The sequence below is a fragment of the Mauremys reevesii genome, linkage group 13 (genome assembly GCF_016161935.1).
Source record: "Mauremys reevesii isolate NIE-2019 linkage group 13, ASM1616193v1, whole genome shotgun sequence".
NCBI classification, from domain to species: Eukaryota; Metazoa; Chordata; order Testudines; family Geoemydidae; genus Mauremys; species Mauremys reevesii.
The window spans coordinates 17,179,049-17,198,965 of record NC_052635.1 but is presented as its reverse complement, the minus strand read 5'-3'; the positions used below and the strand labels follow the sequence as shown (position 1 = coordinate 17,198,965).

At 55.4% G+C, this 19,917-nt stretch overlaps 1 protein-coding gene across 4 annotated transcripts in view; it reads left to right on the top strand.

The window, feature by feature from the left end:
• The window catches only part of ARHGEF40 (Rho guanine nucleotide exchange factor 40), a 29,177-nt gene extending 9,290 nt beyond the window's left edge, over positions 1–19,887 (top strand). For 2 of the 4 annotated variants that reach the window (XM_039499152.1, XM_039499154.1), the window contains 12 exons: positions 1,283–1,435; positions 1,841–2,604; positions 3,002–3,242; positions 3,529–3,615; positions 12,547–12,780; positions 13,081–13,251; positions 13,650–13,827; positions 16,134–16,238; positions 16,532–16,765; positions 17,372–17,475; positions 18,420–18,474; positions 18,729–19,887. In XM_039499152.1, coding sequence (XP_039355086.1) covers positions 1,283–1,435; positions 1,841–2,604; positions 3,002–3,242; positions 3,529–3,615; positions 12,547–12,780; positions 13,081–13,251; positions 13,650–13,827; positions 16,134–16,238; positions 16,532–16,765; positions 17,372–17,475; positions 18,420–18,461 — 2,313 coding nt within the window. In that variant the 3' untranslated portion in view covers positions 18,462–18,474; positions 18,729–19,887. The remainder of the gene's footprint in view (positions 1–1,282; positions 1,436–1,840; positions 2,605–3,001; positions 3,243–3,528; positions 3,616–12,546; positions 12,781–13,080; positions 13,252–13,649; positions 13,828–16,133; positions 16,239–16,531; positions 16,766–17,371; positions 17,476–18,419; positions 18,475–18,728) is intronic. The other 2 variants (XM_039499155.1, XM_039499153.1) reach the window with 2 other exon arrangements.
• The last annotated feature ends 30 nt before the right edge of the window (positions 19,888–19,917 follow it).

The following is a 19,917-nucleotide window of genomic DNA, read 5'->3' as shown; positions in this document are numbered from 1 at the left end:
GGGAGGGCACTGCCTTGTTCTCTGGGGCACTACATGTTGGGGGGTGCCAGCTCTGCGGGGCGCTCTGTACCGGGGGTGCTGGCGTAGGCTCTGCGGGGCGCTCTGTACCGGGGGGGCTGGCGAGGCTCTGCGGGCGCTCTGTACCGGGGCTGGCGTAGGCTCTGCGGGCGCTCTGTACCGGGGCTGGCGAGGCTCTGCGGGGCGCTCTGTACCGGGGCTGGCGTAGGCTCTGCGGGCGCTCTGTACCGGGGCTGGCGAAGGCTCTGCGGGCGCTCTGTACCGGGGCTGGCGAGGCTCTGCGGGCGCTCTGTACCGGGGGCTGGCGTAGGCTCTGCGGGGCGCTCTGTACCGGGGGTGCTGGCGTAGGCTCTGCGGGGCGCTCTGTACCGGGGGGGCTGGCGTAGGCTCTGCGGGGCGCTCTGTGCCGGGGGGGCTGGCGTAGGCTCTGCGGGGCGCTCTGTGCCGGGGGGGCTGGCGTAGGCTCTGCGGGGCGCTCTGTGCCGGGGGGGCTGGCGTAGGCTCTGCGGGGCGCTCTGTACCGGGGGCTGGCGTAGGCTCTGCGGGGCGCTCTGTGCCGGGGCTGGCGAGGCTCTGCGGGCGCTCTGTGCCGGGGCTGGCGAGGCTCTGCGGGGCGCTCTGTCCCGGGGGGGCTGGCGTAGGCTCTGCGGGGCGCTCTGTGCCGGGGGGGCTGGCGTAGGCTCTGCGGGGCGCTCTGTGCCGGGGGGGCTGGCGTAGGCTCTGTGGGGCGCTCTGTACTGGGGAGCAGTGTAGGCTCTGCGGGGCGCTCTGTACTGTGGGGTGTGTATTTGGATCTGTGGGATCCCTGTATTGGGGTGGGTAATGGGTCTCTGCCGGGCGCTCTGTACTGAGGGGATATCTGCTCTGCAGGCAATGTCTTACTGAGGGTGGCTGGGCGTTGGCTCTATGCTGTGGGGTGTGCATTGGGTCTGTAGGGGGCTCTATAGTGGGGGAGACATGGGCTCTGCAGGGTGCTCCATATGGGGTTGAGGGGGTGCATTGACTCCATATGGGGGTGAAGTGGTGCACTGACTCTGCAGGATGCACCATACTGAGAGTGGGAGAGCATTGGCTCCATGCTGTGGGGTGTGCATTGGGTCTGCGGGGCACTCTATACTGGGGGGACATGTGCTCTATGGGGTGTTCTATATGGGAGTGGGCGGGGGTTGCGTCTGTGGTGCGTCAGCTCCGTGGGGCACTCTGTGCTGACAGGTGTCGAGTGTAGAAGGGACAGCACTGCCCGGTCTCCTCCTCTCTCTCCCAGGAATGGCTGGCCCGAGGGCACGAGGCTCTGCATCTGGCTGGTGACAGGGACCTGGCAGCTGAGGGGCAGCAGCTGGAGAGCTTCGAGCGCCGGCTGGAGAGCTGTGCGCACACCATGCACAGTGCCCTGCGGCTGCACCGCTTCCTGCAGCAGGTGCCAGCCGCTCAGGCATGCCCCCTCTGCCTGTCTGTGCCCGCCCCATTCCTCCTTTCCGCTTTAGCATCCAGCTTAGTTCAGCCCAGGGGGTGTTCCTGGCAGGGGGAGCAGACCCCACATCAGAGGCAGCTCAGCCCCACTATCCATGCCAGAGGCGGGTGTGGATGCCCCCAGGGCAGCGTCACACATTGGAGTGGGGGTGATTTCCTGGGTCCGTTTGTTGTTCCTGCCCATTTCCATTGCAGGGCTGTCCCCAGCTCCCCGTTGCCCCCCATCCCCGGCTCCCCATCCCCCTATGGCCTGCATCACTCTGACCCTGGCGCCCTGTCCCCCCTGGCACCCGCTCCCTGTCCCCCATGGCCTATGTCACTCTGACCCCATCTCTCCCGCTGTCTCTCGTAGGCTCAGGACTGGGCCCTGGAGGGCGTCCGGCGCCTGTCGGCCATTGAGGATGGCGCAGGGCCAGAGGTGGTGCTGGGGACGCTGGGCCAGTACTGCCAGCAGCATGGCGAGATCTCGGACAGCGCCTTCCAGGAGATGCGTGGGCTGGCAGTGCAGAGTCCCTGGGCGCTGCGGGAGTTGGGGCGCTGCCGGGCTCGCTGCCAGGAGCTGGGGCGCCTCCTGCAGCGGCGGCTGGAGGTGGCATTGCAGGCTGGACCCCAGCCCCGGCGCCGGGCTGACAGCACCAGCGCCTCCTGCTCACCGCAGCGCCCAACGAGGGGCCTGGGCACCGGCCTGGGCTCCTCCCGCAGCATGAGCTGCCTGCTGCCTCCGCCCGGCAGCCTCTCCCCTGGCCTGTGTGAGGTGCCCTCTTGCCACTCACTAGCGTCCCCCAGAGGCCCCATGGAGAACAGCGACGAAGAACGGAGCCCCCCTCCCACCAGCTCCTCCACCGCTGCCTTCTTCCAGGCACCCACGCTGCCTCTGGGCACACTGCCCCCCTGCCAGCATCCTGCAAAGGGTCCCCCCAGCACGCAGAGGGCACTGAGCGAGCCCGGCCCTCCCCGCCCCAGCGTCCTCATTCGCGGCCTGGAAGTGAGCAGCCAGGAGGTAGTGGACCGGACCTGCTCGCCCCGGGAGCACGTGATGCTGGTTCGCAGCAGCGCCCAGAGAGCCGAGGCGCCATGGGGGAGCACGCCCAGCACTGAGCGGAAACGCCGCCTGGGGTGAGTTGCTCTGGAGGAGGGGTATTTGCACCAGACCAGGACCCTGGGGTTCTGGGCACTGCCCCCTCCCACGACTGCCACCCCACATACGCACTGGGACCCGAATACCCCACACATTGGGACCCATCACCCCATCTGAGAGAAGTGCGCCCTGGCACCACCTGTTGGTGCCCATGGGGTGGAGGGCCCATTGGCACCTGTGAGGGTGTGGGGGCACTGGAGCGCAGGGCCCATCAGTACCCATGGGCGGGCTATTGATGCCCATGGGATTGAGGGGATCACCAGGCTGGGTGACCCATGGGCAGCACATAGGGGAGCCCCAGGGCGGGAGGCTCATCAGCACCCACAGGGTAGGGCACCGGGCCCCTCGCTGATGCCCATCTCCTCTCCTGCCCAGCGCCCAGCAGCGGCTGGTGGCAGAGCTGATTGCCTCGGAGCAGGAGTATCTAGGCTGCCTGGCTGAGTTGCTGCCCCTGGAGTCAGGGTGCCAGGAGCTACCCCCCGAGCTGAAACGCGAGTGCGGTGCCTTGGAGGGCACCCGTGACCGGCTGCTGGGCTTCCACCGCACCTACTTCCTGAAGGAGCTGCAGGGCTGCGCCAGCCATCCTCTCCGTGCAGGGGGCTGCTTCCTGCGATATGTGAGTGTCCAGCCCCGTGACCCGTCTGGGGACCCACACTCTCCCCCCAGAACTCCCCTCTCCCAGGTACCTCCCCGCACCAAGGCATGAGTGCTGCTCACTGGCACCCCCGCCATCTCCCCAGGAGATGCCAGCAGCCCCTTGCAGGAGCTCATAGCCCATCTGCCCTGGGATGCTGCTCTAATTGAATTGGCCCTGCCCTTCTGCGTCTCCCCCATGTGCCCTGTGCTGTGGGGAGGTGGTGATGCTGAAGTTGGCTCTAATTCCCCATCACTCTCTGCGCCAGGCGGACCAGTTCAGTCTCTATGCCCTCTACGTGAAGAACCGGCAGAAGCTTGATGCAGCACTGGCCTCTCAGCAAGCTGCCCACAAGGTACTGTCTGTCTGCTTGCGTGTACCCATGGAGAAGCTCAGAGCTCTGGGAGGGGAGTGGGGTTTAGTGGTTAGGCAAGGCAGGGCTGGGAGTTCAGGACACTTGGGTTCTATCCTGTCAAATGTAAAAGTGTAATTGGACAGGCCAAAAAGGAATTTGAAGAGCAACTAGCAAAAGACACACAAACGAACAGCAAATCTTTTTTTAAGTCCATCAGATGCAGGAAGCCTGCCAAACAATCCATGGACGATTGAGGTGCTAGCAGAGCACTCAAGGCAGATGAGGTTTCAGAAAAGCTAAACAAATCCTTTGCATTGGTCTTCACTGCAGAGCATGTGAGGAAGATTCCCACACCTGAGCCATTCTTTGTAGGTGACCAATCTGAGGAACTGTCCCAGGTTGAGGTGTGAGTAAAGGAGGTTTTCATAGAATCATAGAAGACTAGAGTTGGAAGAGACCTCATGAGGTCATCTAGTCCAATCGCCTGCTCAAAGCAGGACCAACCCCAAATAAATCATAAGAACATAAGAACATAAGAAAGGCCGTACTGGGTCAGACCAAAGGTCCATCTAGCCCAGTATCTGTCTACCGACAGTGGCCAATGCCAGGTGCCCCTGAGGGAGTGAACCTAACAGGCAATGATCAAGTGATCTCTCTCCTGCCATCCATCTCCATCCTCTGACAAACAGAGGATAGGGACACCATTCTTACCCATCCTGGCTAATAGCCATTTATGGACTTAGCCACCATGAATTTATCCAGTCCCCTTTTAAACATTGTTATAGTCCTAGCCTTCACAACCTCCTCAGGTAAGGAGTTCCACAAGTTGACTGTGCGCTGCGTGAAGAAGAACTTCCTTTTATTTAGTATCAGAGGGGTAGCCGTGTTAGTCTGGTTCTGTAGAAGCAGCAAAGAATCCTGTGGCACCTTATAGACTAACAGATGTTTTGCAGCATGAGCTTTCGTGGGTGAATACCCACTTCTTCGGATGCAAGCAGTGGAAATTTCCAGGGGCAGGTGTGTATATATAAGCAAGCAAGAAGCAGGCTAGAGATAACGAGGTTAGATCAATCAGGGAGGATGGGGCCCTGTTCCAGCAGCTGAGGTGTGAAAACCAAGGGAGGAGAAACTGGTTCTGTAATTGGCAAGCCATTCACAGTCTTTGTTTAGTCCTAAACTGATGGTGTTAAATTTGCAAATGAATTGGAGCTCAGCAGTTTCTCTCTGGAGTCTGGTCCTAAAGTTTTTTTGCTGCAGGATGGCCACCTTAAAATCTGCTATTGTGTGGCCAGGGAGGTTGAAGTGTTCTCCTACAGGTTTTTGTATATTGCCATTCCTAATGTCTGATTTGTGTCCATTTATCCTTTTCCTTAGAGACTGTCCAGTTTGGCCGATGTACATAGCAGAGGGGCATTGCTGGCATATGATGGCATATATTACATTGGTGGACGTGCAGGTGAATGAACCGGTGATGGTGTGGCTGATCTGGTTAGGTCCTGTGATGGTGTTGCTGGTGTAGATATGTGGGCAGAGTTGGCATCGAGGTTTGTTGCATGGGTTGGTTCCTGAGCTAGAGTTACTATGGTGCGTGTGCAGTTGCTGGTGAGAATATGCTTCAGGTTGGCAGGTTGTCTGTGGGCGAGGACTGGCCTGCCACCCAAGGCCTGTGAAAGTGTGGGATCGTTGTCCAGGATGGGTTGTAGATCCCTGATGATGCGGTGGAGGGGTTTGAGCTGGGGACTGTATGTGATGGCCAGTGGAGTCCTGTTGGTTTCTTTCTTGGGCTTGTCTTGCAGTAGGAGGCTTCTGGGTACACATCTGGCTCTGTTGATCTGTTTCCTTATTTCCTCATGTGGGTACTGTAGTCTTGAGAATGCTTGGTGGAGATTTTCTAAGTGTTGGTCTCTGTCTGCGGGTTAGAGCAGATACGGTTGTACCTCAGTGCTTGGCTGTAGACAATGGATCTTGTGGTGTGCCCGGGATGGAAGCTGGAGGCATGAAGGTAGGCATAGCGGTCGGTAGGTTTTCGGTATAGGGTGGTGTTAATGTGACCACCACTTATTTGCACCGTGGTGTCTAGGAAGTGGACCTCCTGTGTAGATAGGTCCAGGCTGAGGTTGATGGAGGGGTGGAAGCTGTTGAAATCGTGGTGGAATTTTTCCAGAGTCTCCTTCCCATGGGTCCAGATGATGAAGATGTCATCAATGTAGCGTAGGTAGAGAAGGGGCGTGAGTGGACGGGAGCTGAGGAAGCGTTGTTCCAGGTCGGCCATAAAAATATTGGCATATTGTGGGGCCATGCGGGTGCCCATAGCGGTGCCACTGATCTGGAGATATATATTGTCATTAAATTTGAAATAGTTGTGTGTGAGGATAAAGGCACAGAGCTCAGCAACCAGTTGTGCTGTGGCATCATCAGGGATACTGTTCCTGACAGCTTGTATTCCATCAGTGTGTGGGATGTTTGTGTAGAGAGCCTCTGCATCCATGGTGGCTAGGATGGTGTTCTCTGGAAGGTCACCAATGCATTGTAGTTTCCTCAGGAAATCAGTGGTGTCACGGAGATAGCTGGGAGTGCTGGTAACATAGGGTCTGAGTAGGGAGTCCACATATCCAGACAGTCCTTCAGTGAGAGTTCCAATGCCAGAGATGATGGGGCATCCAGGATTACCAGGTTTGTGGATCTTAGGTAGTAGATAGAATAACCCTGGTCGAGGTTCTAAGGGTATGTTGATTTGTTCCGGTGTTAGTGTAGGGAGTGTCCTGAGTAGATGGTGCAGTTTCTTAGTGTATTCCTCAGTGGGATCTGAGGGAAGTAGCTTGTAAAATTTGGTATTGGAGAGTTGTCTGATGGCCTCCTTTTGGTAGTCAGACCTGTTCATGATGACAACAGCACCTCCTTTATCAGCCTCTTTGATTATAATGTCAGGATGGTTTCTGAGGCTGTGGATGGCATTGCGTTCTGCACCACTTAGGTTGTGAGGCAAGCGATGTTGTTTTTCCACAATTTCTGCTTGTGCACGTCGGCGGAAGCATTCCTAGCTCAGGAACCAACCCATGCAACAAACCTCGATGCCAACTCTGCCCACATATCTACACCAGCAACACCATCACAGGACCTAACCAGATCAGCCACACCATCACCGGTTCATTCACCTGCACGTCCACCAATGTAATATATGCCATCATATGCCAGCAATGCCCCTCTGCTATGTACATCGGCCAAACTGGACAGTCTCTAAGGAAAAGGATAAATGGACACAAATCAGACATTAGGAATGGCAATATACAAAAACCTGTAGGAGAACACTTCAACCTCCCTGGCCACACAATAGCAGATTTTAAGGTGGCCATCCTCCAGCAAAAAAACTTTAGGACCAGACTCCAGAGAGAAACTGCTGAGCTCCAATTCATTTGCAAATTTAACACCATCAGTTTAGGACTAAACAAAGACTGTGAATGGCTTGCCAATTACAGAACCAGTTTCTCCTCCCTTGGTTTTCACACCTCAGCTGCTGGAACAGGGCCCCATCCTCCCTGATTGATCTAACCTCGTTATCTCTAGCCTGCTTCTTGCTTGCTTATATATACACACCTGCCCCTGGAAATTTCCACTGCTTGCATCCGAAGAAGTGGGTATTCACCCACGAAAGCTCATGCTGCAAAACATCTGTTAGTCTATAAGGTGCCACAGGATTCTTTGCTGCTTCCTTTTATTTGTTTTAAACCTGCTACCTATTAATTTCATTTGGTGACCCCTAGTTCTTGTATTATGGGAATAAGTAAATAACTTTTCCTTATCCACTTTCTCAACATCACTCATGATTTTATATACCTCTATCATGTCCCCCCTTAGTCTTCTCTTTTCCAAACTGAAGAGTCCTAGCCTCTTTAATCTTTCCTCATATGGGACCCTCTCTAAACCCCTAATCATTTTAGTTGCTCTTTTCTGAACCTTTTCTAGTGCTAGAATATCTTTTTTGAGGTGAGGAGACCACATCTGTACACAGTATTCGAGATGTGGGCGTACCATGGATTTATATAAGGGCAATAATATATTCTCAGTCTTATTCTCTATCCCCTTTTTAATGATTCCTAACATCCTGTTTGCTTTTTTGACCGCCTCTGCACACTGCGTGGACATCTTCAGAGAACTATCCACGTAACGCCAAGATCTTTTTCCTGACTTGTTGTAGCTAAATTAGCCCCCATCATGTTGTATGTATAGTTGGGGTTATTTTTTCCAATGTGCATTACTTTACATTTATCCACATTAAATTTCATTTGCCATTTTGTTGCCCAATCACTTAGTTTTGTGAGATCTTTTTGAAGTTCTTCACAATCTGCTTTGGTCTTAACTATCTTGAGTAGTTTAGTATCATCTGCAAACTTTGCCACCTCACTGTTTACCCCTTTCTCCAGATCATTTATGAATAAATTGAATAGGATTGGTCCGAGGACTGACCCTTGGGGAACACCACTAGTTACCCCTCTCCATTCTGAGAATTTACCATTCATTCCTACCCTTTGTTCCCTGTCCTTTAACCAGTTCTCAGTCCATGAAAGGACCTTCCCTTTTATCCCATGACAGCTTAATTTATGTAAGAGCCTTTGGTGAGGGACCTTGTCAAAGGCTTTCTGGAAATCTAAGTACACTATGTCCACCGGATCCCCCTTGTCCACATGTTTGTTGACCCCTTCAAAGAACTCTAATAGATTAGTAAGACACGATTTCCCTTTACAGAAACCATGTTGACTGTTGCTCAAGAGTTTATGTTTTTCTATGTGTCTGACAATTTTATTCTTTACTATTGTTTCAACTAATTTGCCCGGTACCGACGTTAGACTTACCGGTCTGTAATTGCCGGGATCGCCCCTAGAGCTCTTTTTAAATATTGGTGTTACATTAGCTAACTTTCAGTCATTGGGTACCGAAGCCGATTTAAAGGACAGGTTACAAACCTTAGTTAATAGTTCCGCAACTTCACATTTGAGTTCTTTCAGAACTCTTGGGTGAATGCCATCTGGTCCCGGTGACTTGATAATGTTGAGTTTATCAATTAATTCCAAAACCTCCTCTACTGATACTTCAATCTGTGACAGTTCCTCAGATTTGTCACCTACAAAAGCCAGCTCAGGTTTGGGAATCTCCCTAACATCCTCAGCCGTGAAGACTGAAGCAAAGAATCCATTTAGTTTCTCCGCAATGACTTTATCGTCTTTAAGCGCTCCTTTTGTATTTTCATCGTCAAGGGGCCCCACTGGTTGTTTAGCAGGCTTCCCGCTTCTGATGTACTTAAAAAACATTTTGTTATTACCTTTGGAGTTTTTGGCTAGCCGTTCTTCAAACTCCTCTTTGGCTTTTCTTATTACACTCTTGCACTTAAGTTGGCAGTGTTTGTGCTCCTTTCTATTTGCCTCACTAGGATTTGACTTCCACTTTTTAAAGGAAGTCTTTTTATCTCTCACTGCTTCTTTTACATGGTTGTTAAGCCACGGTGGCTCTTTTTTAGTTCTTTTACTGTTTTTCTTAATTTGGGGTATACATTGAAGTTGGGCCTCTATTATAGTGTCTTTAAAAAGGGCCCACGCAACTTGCAGGGATTTCACTTTAGTCACTGTACCTTTTAACTTTTGTCTAACTAACCCCCTCATTTTTGTATAGTTCCCCCTTTTGAAATTAAAGGCCACAGTGTTGGGCAGTTGAGATGTTCTTCCCACCACAGGGATGTTGAATAAATCATCCCAGCCAGGGCTTTGTCAAGATGGGCCTTTAAAACCTCTAAGCATGGAGATTCCACCACCTCCCTAGGTAACCCATTCCAGTGCTTCACCACCCTCCGAGTGAAATAGTTTTTCCTAATATCCAACCTAAACCTCCCCCACTGCAACTTGAGACCATTGCTCCTTGTTCTGTCATCTGCCATCAATGAGAACAGCAGAGCTCCATCCTCTTTGGAACCCCTCTTCAGGTAGTTGAAGGCTGCTATCAAATCCTCCCTCATTCTTTTCTTCTGCAGACTAAACAATCCCAGTTCCCTCAGCCTCTCCTCATAAATCATGTGCCCCAGCCCCCTAATCATTTTCGTTGCCCTCCGCTAGACTGTCTCCAATTTGTCCACATCTTTTCTGTAGTGGGGGGCCCCAAACTGGACACAATGCTCCAGATGCAGCTTCACCAGTGCTGAATACAGAGGAATAATCACTTCCCTCGATCTGCTGGCAGTGCTCCTACTAATGCAGCCCAATATGCCGTTAGCCTTCTTGGCAACAAGGGCACACTGCTGACTCATATCTAGCTTTTTGTCCACTGTAATTCCCAGGTCACTTTCTGTGGAACTGCTGCTTAGCCAGTCGGTCTCCAGCCTGTAGCAGTGCAGTTTTGGAACAAATTGATAAATTAAACAGCAATAAGTCACCAAGACCAGCTAGTATTCACCCAAGAGTTCTGAAGGAACTCAAATGTGAAATTGCAGAACTACTAACTGTGGTTTGTAACCTATCGTTTCAATCAGCTTCCATACCAGATGGCTGCAGAGTAGCTAATGTATTACCAGTTTTTAAAAGAGGCTGCAGAGGCAATCCTGGCAATTACAGGCCGGTAAGCCTGACTTCATTACTGGGCAAACTGGTTGAAACTGTAGTAAAGGACAGAATTATCAGACACATGGATGGACATGATTTGTTGGGGAAGAGTCAGCATGTTTTTGTAAAGAGAAATCATGCCTCACCAATCTACTCGAATTCTCTGAGAGGGGGCAGAACCATGTGGAAAAAGGGTGATCCAGTGGATATATTGTACTTGGCCTTTCAGAAAGCCTTTGACAAGGTCCCTCACCAAAGGCAGTTATGCAAAGTAAACTGTCATGGGATAAGAGGGGAGGTCCTGTTATGGATCAATAACTGGTTAAAAGACAGGGAACAAAGGATAGGAATAAATGTTCAGTTTTCACTGTGGAGAGAGGTAAATAGCGGGGTTATTTGGAAAAAAGGATAAACAGTGAGGTGCCAAAATTTGCAGATGATACAGAACTACTCAAGATAGCTAAGTCTAACACTGACTGTGAAGAGTTACAAAGGGATCTCACAAAACTGGGTGACAGGGCAACAAAATGGCAGATGAAATTCAATGTTGATAAATGCAAAGTAATGCACATTGGAAAACATAATCCTAACCATTCACACAAAATGATGGGGTCTAAATTAGCTGTTACCACTCAAGAAAGAGATCTTGGAGTCATAGAATCATAGAATTCAAGATCAGAAGGGACCATTATGATCATCTAGTCTGACCTCCTGCAAGATGCAGGCCACATAAGCCGATCCACCCACTCCTTTAGCAAGCGACCCCTGCCCCATGCTTCGGAGGAAGGCGAAAAACCTCCAGGGCCACTGCCAATCTACCCTGGAGGAAAATTCCTTCCCGATCCCAAATATGGCGGTCAGCTGAACCCCGAGCATGCGGGCAAGACTCTCCAGCCATACCCTCTGGAAAAAGGTTAAGAATATCATATCATTGACCCATTGTACTATTTACCAGTGTGGCACTTAATTGACCTATTGACTAAGCCCGTTATCCTATCATACCATCTCCTCCAAAACTTATCTAGCTTAATCTTAAAGTCATGGAGGTCCTTCGCCCCCACTGTTTCCCTCGGTAGGCTGTTCCAGTATTGCACTCCCCTGATGCAATCGTCAATTTCGTCTAATTTCAAGCCTAAATTTCCTGACTGACAATTTATATCCGTTTGTCCTCGTGTCCACATTAGCACTGAGCTGAAATAATTCCTCTCCTTCCCTGGTGTTTATCCCTCTGATATATTTAAAGTCATTGTGGATAGTTCTCTGAAATCATCCGCTCAATATGCAGCGGCAGTCAAAAAAGCAAACAATGTTAGGAACTATTAGGAAAGGGATAGAAAATATGATGATATAATGCTACTATATAAATCCATGGTACGCCCACATCTTGAATACTGCGTGCAGTTCTGGTTGCCCCATGTCAAAAAAAGATATATTGGAACTGGAAAAAGTACAGAGAAGGGCAACAAAAATGACTAGAGGTAATGAACAACTTCCGTATGGGGAGAGATTAGAAAGACTGGTACTGTTCAGTTTAGAAGAGAGATGACTAAGAGGGGATATGATTGAGGTCTATAAAGTCACGAATGGTGTGGAGAAAGTGAATAGGGAAGTGTTATTTACTCCTTCACATAACACAAGAACTAGGGGTCACCTGATGAAATTAATAGGCAGCAGTTTTCATACAAACAAACCAGAGTAATTATTCCCACTGCGCATAGTCAACCTGTGGAACTTGTTGCCAGGGGATGTTGTGAAGGCCTAAATATATCTGGGTTAAAAAAAGAATAGGACCTATCCTCCATGAACTTATCTGTCAAGGACGATTAGCCACGGTGGTCAGGGATGCAACCCCATTCTCTCAGTGTCCCTAAACCTCTGACTGCCAGTAGCTGGGACTGGGTGACAGGCGATGGATCACTCAATAACATTCCTTCTGAGCCACTGGCACTAGTGCCTTTCACAAGACAGGATACTGGGCTAGAGGGACCATTGGTTTGACCCATTGTGACCCTTCTTATGTCCTTATCCTCAGCTCTGGGAAAGGAGTGGGGTCTAGTGGTTAGAGCGAGGGGGGTCTGGGAGCCAGCACTCCTGGGTTCTAGCCCTGGTGGTAGGAAGGGAGTGGGTCTAGTGGTTAGAGCTGGGGTCTGGGAGCCAGCACTCCTGGGTTCTAGCCCTGGTGGTAAGAGGGGAGTGGGTCTAGTGGTTAGAGCTGGGGTCTGGGAGCTAGGATTTGTGGGTTCTGTTCCTTGGTCTGGGCAGCTGTTGGGATCTGGAAGCCCCAGTGATGGTGCAGTAGCCTGGCTTGTGGGCTCCATGCTCAGCTCCTCTCCTCTCCTCCCCGCAGACAGTACACAGCAGCCTAGAAGGTCCCTGGGAGGACACAGCGCTGGCAAGTGCCCTGCAGAGGCCCCTGGAGCAGCTGGAGCACTATGGGCGCTTTCTGGAGGAGCTGCTGCAGGAGACAGACCTGGAGCAGGCGCCGGAGCGCGAGGCCTTGCGGGCAGCGCAGCAGCTGCTGGAGTCCCAGGTGCAGCATGGCAGGAACCTGCTGGCCATGGAGCAGATCCGGGGCTGTGAGGTGAGTGTAGGCATGCACTGCTGTGTCTCGGGGGGGGGGGGGATGGGACTCCAGGGGCTCTCCCAGCATGCACTGCTCTGTCCCTTCCCCAAGGGAGGGCCAGGGGCTCTCCTAGCATGCACTGCTCCATCCCTAACTGGGGAAAGGGGCGGCCGGGGGCTCTCCCAGCATGCACTGCTCCATCCGTACCCGAGGGGGCGGCCAGGAGCTCTCCCAGCATGCACTGCTCTGTCCCTGGGGGGTGGCGAGCCTGGCCCAGGGGAGGTTGCCCATTGCCCGCGGTGTCTCCTTTCCCTGCAGCTGGAGTTGAAGGCGCAGGGGCAGCTGCTGCACCGGGACGAGTTCACCGTGCTGCGTGGGCGCCGCAAGTGCCATCGGCATGTCTTCCTCTTCGAGCAGCTGCTGCTCTTCAGCAAGCGCAAGGGCACCGAGGGTGGCTTGGACGTCTATGTCTACAAGCAGGCCTACAAGGTGCGCTGCCTTCCCCTGTGGGATCTCCTGCCTCTGCCTTGCCCTGCCCCATGGGATCTCCTGCCCCTGCCTTGTTCCCCCCACCCCACCCCATGGAATCCCCTCCCCCTGCCATGTTCCCTGCCCCATAGGATCCCCTCCCCCTGCCTTGTTTCCCCCATTCTGCCCTGCCCCATGGGATCCCTGCCCTATCCCACCCTGCTCCACTCCAGGGGATCCGCCCCCGCTGCAAAAGGCCTTCAAGGTGTGCTGGCTCATCCCACCCTGCCCCGGGGGACTACCCCCCCTGCCCCATAGGATTCCTCCCCCAGCACTACCTCCCCCATGGATCCCCCTCTGTACTGCAAACAGGCTTTCAAGGTGTGTCTCACCTCATGGCCATGCTGTCCGCCCCCCAGACAGCAGATATGGGGCTGACGGAGAACATCGGGGAGAGCGGGCTGCGATTTGAGCTCTGGTTCCGGCGTCGCAAGCTCCGTGAGGCCTACACGCTGCAGGCCTCCTCACCCGAGGTGAAGCACAAGTGGACCAGTGCTGTGGCCCAGCTGCTGTGGAGGCAGGCCACGCTCAGCAAGGGTAGGTGGGGGTGGAATGGGGGGACATATAGGATGAGATCCGGGGCTGCAGTGAGATGGGGCATGAGGGATGAGGTTGTTGGGTTAGTACATGGGCCCTGGCATGTCAGGATGGGGGGAAGGGGTAACCTTCATTGTGATGGGTTGTGGGAAGCAAGAGGATACGGACACCAGCATGGCAAGATGAGGGGATGGGATCGGTGGGGGGACATGGCTCTTGGTGTAATGCATGAGGACACCTGTGGGCCTTGTGACAAGGTAGGGGAGAGGATGCGAGGCATGGGCCCTGCTGAGATGACCCCTTTGGGACTGGCACCTGATGTGCCTAGACTGCCTCTCAGCCCATTTTCCCTGCCAGCTTGGGACTTCACTACCTTGCCTTGTTTGAGCCAGACACGCTTGCCTGCTGCAAACACAGATCCAAGTCTGAACCACCTCCCTCACAAGCTGCAGGCTTAACTGAAAACAGCTTAAGAAGTGTTCCTGTCTCCAGCACTCAGAAGCCCAGCTCCCAATGGGATCCCAACCCCAAATAACCCCAAAGCTTATACAGGGTAAAAGGGATTTATTTGGGGTTGGGATCCCATTGGGAGCTGGGTAAACTTAAATTGTTCACCCTCTATAACACTGATAGAGAGAGATGCACAGCTGACCTCACTCTGGGTTAATTAATAAGTAAAAAGTGATTTTATTAAATACCGAGAATAGGATTTAAGTGGTTCCAAGTAATAACAGACAGAACAAAGTGAATTACCAAACAAAATAAAATAAAACATGCACGACTAAGCCTAACATAATAGGAAACTGAATGCAGGTAAATCTCACCCTCAGAGATGTTCCAATAAGCTTCTTTGACAGATTAACCTCCTTCTAGTCTGGGTCCAGAAATCACTCACACCCCTGAAGTTACTGGCCTTTGTTCCAGTTTCTTTCAGGCATCCTTTGGGGTGGAGAGGCCATCTCTTGAGCCAGCTGAAGACAAAATGGAGGGGTTTCCCAGGGGCTTATATAGCCTCCCTCTTGTGGGTGGAAACCCCTCTCTCCCCCTGTGTAGAATTACAGCTCCAAGATGGAGTTTTGGAGTCTCACGGGCAAGTCACATGTCCATGCATGACTTCGTTCTTTATAGGCCAACGCCATGTTAGCCCAAACGTTCCCAGGAAAGCTCAGATGTGGATTGGCGTCTACCAAAGTCCATTGTTGGCCAAGTACCGGTACTCCCAATTACTTGAATAAACCCTTCATGCTATGTTGACCAAATCTGCCTTAGGTGCTTTCTACAGCAAACACTTTAAACACAAGCATAGAGCCAACGCTCATAACTTCAAATATAAAAACGATACATGCATACAAATAGGATGAATGCATTCAGTAGAACATAACCTTTGCAAAGATATGTTACATGGCATATGTAGCATAAAACATATTCCAGTTATGTCAGATTTACATTCATAAGCATATTTCTATAAAGCATTATAGGGTGCAACGTCACAGGGTGGGGAGGAAGGAGGAGGACGGGACGGAGGAAGTGGCCCTGGCATGATGGGATTTGGGGGGGTGGGCCCCATTGTGATGGGGTGGGGAAGGAGGAGGGGGATGGAATGAGGGAGTGGCTGCTGGTGAGATGGGATTCGAAGGGTGGGCCCTGTTGTGATGGGGTGGAGAAGGAGGAGGGGGATGGGACAGAGGGAGTGGCCCCGGCAGGATGGGATTCGAAGGGTGGGCTCTGTTGTGATGGGGTGGAGGAGGAGGAGGGGGATGGGACAGAGGGAGTGGCCCCGGTGGGATGGGATTGGGGGGTGGACCCTGTTGTGTGGGGGTGGGGAAGGAGGAGGATGGGACGAGAAGTGACCCCAGTGGGATGGGATTGGGGGCTGGACCCTGTTGTGATGGGGTGGGGAAGGAGGGGATGGGACAGAGGAGTGGCCCCAGTGGGATGGGATTGGGGTGGACCCTGTTGTGATGGGGTGGGGAAGGAGGGGATGGGACAGAGGAGTGACCCCAGTGGGATGGGATTGGGGGTGGGCCCTGTTGTGATGGGGTGGGGAAGGAGGGGGATGGGAGGGGAGTGGCCCCGGTGGGATGGGAGTGGGGGGTGGACCCTGTTGTGATGGGGTGGGGAAGGAGGGGGATGGGAGGGGAGTGGCCCCGGCGGGATGGGATTGGGGGTGGGCCCTGTTGTGATGGGGTGGGGAAGGAGGGGGATGGGACGGCGAGTGGCCCCAGCAGGGTAAGATTGGGGGATTTGACCCATTGTGATGGGGGCGCGTGGCCGTGTTGTGACCTCTCTCTCTGTGTCCTGCCCAGAACTGCGCACGCAGGAGATGGTCACCATGGGCATCGGGGACAAGCCCTTTGTCAGCGTCCAGGGCCCCAGCCAGGCTCTGCTGAGCAGCCTGCTCACAGGCAGAGGTGAGGGGGCTGGGGCACGGGGGTGCCGTGGGCTGTGGGGCTCTCATCATGGCAGGGTCACTCTGGGGGGTCTTGGGGGCATGGCAGGGAGTCTCTCGGGGGGGTGTCTCTGGGAGCAGCAGGGGCGATGGGGGTCTCCTGGGTAGGGGAGGGGTTCTTAGGCTGTCTCTCTGGGGGCAGGGTTGGGAGCCGTCTCTCCCTGGGGAGCAGTCTGTCTCTGGCGGTAGAGAGGTGTCTCCTTTGTGGGCCCGGGGGTCTCTCCCCTGGTGCTCTCTCATCCCCTCTCTCTGCAGCCGCCCGCACCCGTGCCTCGGTGGCTCTCTCTTCCTTCAGCCCCTGGGCCGGGGCCCCATGCTCCCCGCCAGCTGCCACGTCGTCTCCCCGCCCTGGCCCTGCCCCCCTGGGCCTGTTCTGCGATGCCAGCCCTGTGCCCCCTGCGGCAGGGCGCTCCCCTGGGGCCTGCTCATTGCCAGGGCACCTGGAGGAGGAGGAGGAGTGGGAGCTGGACGTCAAGCACATCCCCCGCGGTGAGCCCCAAGACGAGGGGGTTGCGGGGGTGGTGTCTCTGGGGAGCTCCGTGGAACCAGGGGGGGACAGCTGGCTCCATGGGGAGGGTACACGTTGCTGGCACCCAGTGGGGGTGGGCTAGGGGGCGGCTGGCATCCTGGGGGGCCATGGCCGGGTGGGTGGGCTCGCCGGCGCCGCGTGCGCGGCAGGTCCTCCCGTCAGCTCGGTGTGTGGACCTGCCGCAGGCATGCCGGGGCGAGCGGAGCTCAAGCGGGGGAGGGGAGAGGGGACCCGCGGGGGGACTGGGCGCGCGCGCGCTCGCGCCCGCTGCTTGGGGCAGCCTACTTTGTAGAGCCGCCCCTGCTGGCACCTGGCATTCAGGGAGGCGTGGCTGCTTCAAAGGGGCAGCTGGGCTTGGGGCTCTGTGGGGCCAGTGCGTGGTGGGCTGGCTTTGTGGGAGACACATGGGGGGTCTCTGCCTCTCCCCCGCACTGAGGCTGCTGGAGCAACGCTGGTCCCTCTTGTTGACACACGGCTCCGTGCTCTGTAGCCCAGTCACTGAGGTGATGCCCTGCAATGCGTGTGGGTGGGCACAGGCCTCACCCCCCACCCCGGTTCTCTTGCAGCGTCCGAGACAGCCGCTGGCTCAGGAGCTGCCCTGGCTCTGGGGGAGCCGTCCCCCAGGGGGGCAGAGTCGCCAGGGGGCTCTGCCCCAGTGCAGCGCCGGCCGGTGAGTACAGAGGGGAAGAGCAGGGGCTGTGGGGCAGGCGTAGGTCTTTGTCTCTATCCCCATCTCAGCTCTCGGGGCTCCAGAGGGCCCAGCTGTCACCTCACTTTGCCCACTCAGAGCTGCCTGGGGTGGGGGCTGTCCTACAGAGCGGGGTCCGGCCAGCCATCTGTCCAGCCACCTGTCTGTCTGTCCATCGGTCATGGATGTTGCTGGCTGTGTGTGTGTCTCTCTGGCTCAGTCTGTCGCTGGTGGGCTCTGTCTGTGCGTAGCTAGCTGTCTCTGGCTCTCTGTGTGTCTGTCTGTGCAGGGGTGGCTGGTGGGCGGGTGGGTGTCTGTCTGTCTGTCTGTGTATCTGGCTGTGCGTCTGCCTTGTGGGCTGTCTCTCTCTGTGTCTGTCTGTCTGTCTGTGCTGTCTGGGAGGGGCTGGCATCTTTCCTGGGAGCACTGGGAGCATTTGAATTCACAGGAGTGCGGGGGGAACGGACGACATAAGGTGTGTTTGGGGGGGGGGGCATGGACAGCACTGTAGGCAGGGCACTGCAGGGCTCCAGGCTGGTTACCGTTTCCCCCGTCCCCTCCTCGGCCCTGCCTCGCCCCAAGCCTGAGCACTGCAGGTCCCCAGGCCTGCTGGCTCCTAGGAGGAGCTGCCCTGGGCCTTTCTGCCACCATCTGTGTCCCCCACATGGGACCAGGGCACCCCCAGCCTTCCCACCCCCGCCCTGCCGCCCATGCCCTTGCCCCTAGCTCCACCCTCCACACTGGCCCACAGATACCCCCTCTCCTCCCCAGCTCCCTCTCCCAGCTCTACTCCATGGTCTCCTCCCCCTGAGATCCCGCAGCTCCAACCCTGCCCCCCACTTCACGTTCCCAGCCCCATGCCCTCCCCTCCCCCTCCCCGCAGTGACCCTGGCACCCTCACAAATGGTGTTTTATTTGTTTGCCAGAGAGACGGCCACGCCCCCCCCGACCTGGCGACCCCGCTCTGACCCTGGCACCGAGGTACAGCGGCTGGGACACCCCCCAGGTGCCCGTCAGTCTGTGTGTCCGTCTGCCCTGCTTCAGCACACGGGCAGGGCGCCCACCCCTCCCACACTGCCTCTGTCCGTCTGTCTAGTCCCTCTCCCCCAGTCTGTGTCCGTCTTCCCCCACACCCCTCGTGTCCGTCTGCCCCCCATTGTTGCTGTCCATCCGCCCCTCCCTGTGTGTCTGTCTGCCCCTCCTCCAGCACTCACCCCGCTCTCTCTCTCCCCCAGAGCTGGGTCTGGAGCCTGCACAGGAAGCTGTTTGCCTCGCGTGGCCGCGTGGGGCAGGATCGGAGCCCTGGGGCCGCCAGGAATAGGACAGTCTGAGCCCCTGGCAGACCCCTGGCACCGCACCCCACAGGCTTATCCCCACGGATCCTCCCCTCCCCACCCACTGCATGGAGCCACCAGACGACCCCAAGCCACTACCCCACGGGTCTTCCCCTCACCCTTCATGGGACTACTAGGGCCCTGTAGCTACCATGCGAGCTGGGGGAGGGTATCAGTGGAGGGCGCAGTGCCCCATGGCCTGGGAGGGGAAGGACAGTGATGGTGTGGGCAGGAAACCCATCTGGCCTAGGCATCAGAGCAGTTAGGGCTGGCATGCACCCTGGGTCTGGCCTGGGACTGCCCCAGCACCTGAATAGTATGAGGACCCCGAGTGTGGCCTGCACACTCACCGAGCCCTACGCGCACGTGCAGAGCAGAGCCCCCATGAGGATTGGCACATACATGCATACTGATCCTTGTCTCACCCAGCTGTGCCTCCACGTGCAATGACCCCTTCACGTGCACATGCCCACTCACACACTGATCCCTGTCTCACCCAGCCATGCCTCCACGTGCAACGACCCCTTCACATGCACACGCAAACACTGATCCCTGTCTCACCCAGCTGTGCCTCCACATGCAACAACCTCATTCACGTGCACACGCCCACTCACACACTGATCCCTGTCTCACCCAGCCGTGCCTCCACGTGCCACAACCCTTGACGTGCACACGCCTACGCACACACTGATCCCTGTCTCACCCAGCCGTGCCTCCACGTGCTACGACCCCTTCACGTGCACACGCCCACTCACACACTGATCCCTGTCTCACCCAGCCGTGCCTCCACGTATCACAACCCCTTCATGTGCCCACGCACACACTGATCCCTGTCTCACCCAGCCGTGCCTCCACGTATCACAACCCCTTCATGTGCCCACGCACACACTGATCCCTGTCTCACCCAGCCGTGCCTCCACGTGCTACGACCCTTGACATGCACACGCCCACGCACACACTGATCCCTGTCTCACCCAGCCGTGCCTCCACGTGCTACGACCCTTGACATGCACACGCCCACGCACACGCAGATCCCTGTCTCACCCAGTCGTGCCTCCACATGCAACGACCCCTTCACGTGCACACGCAC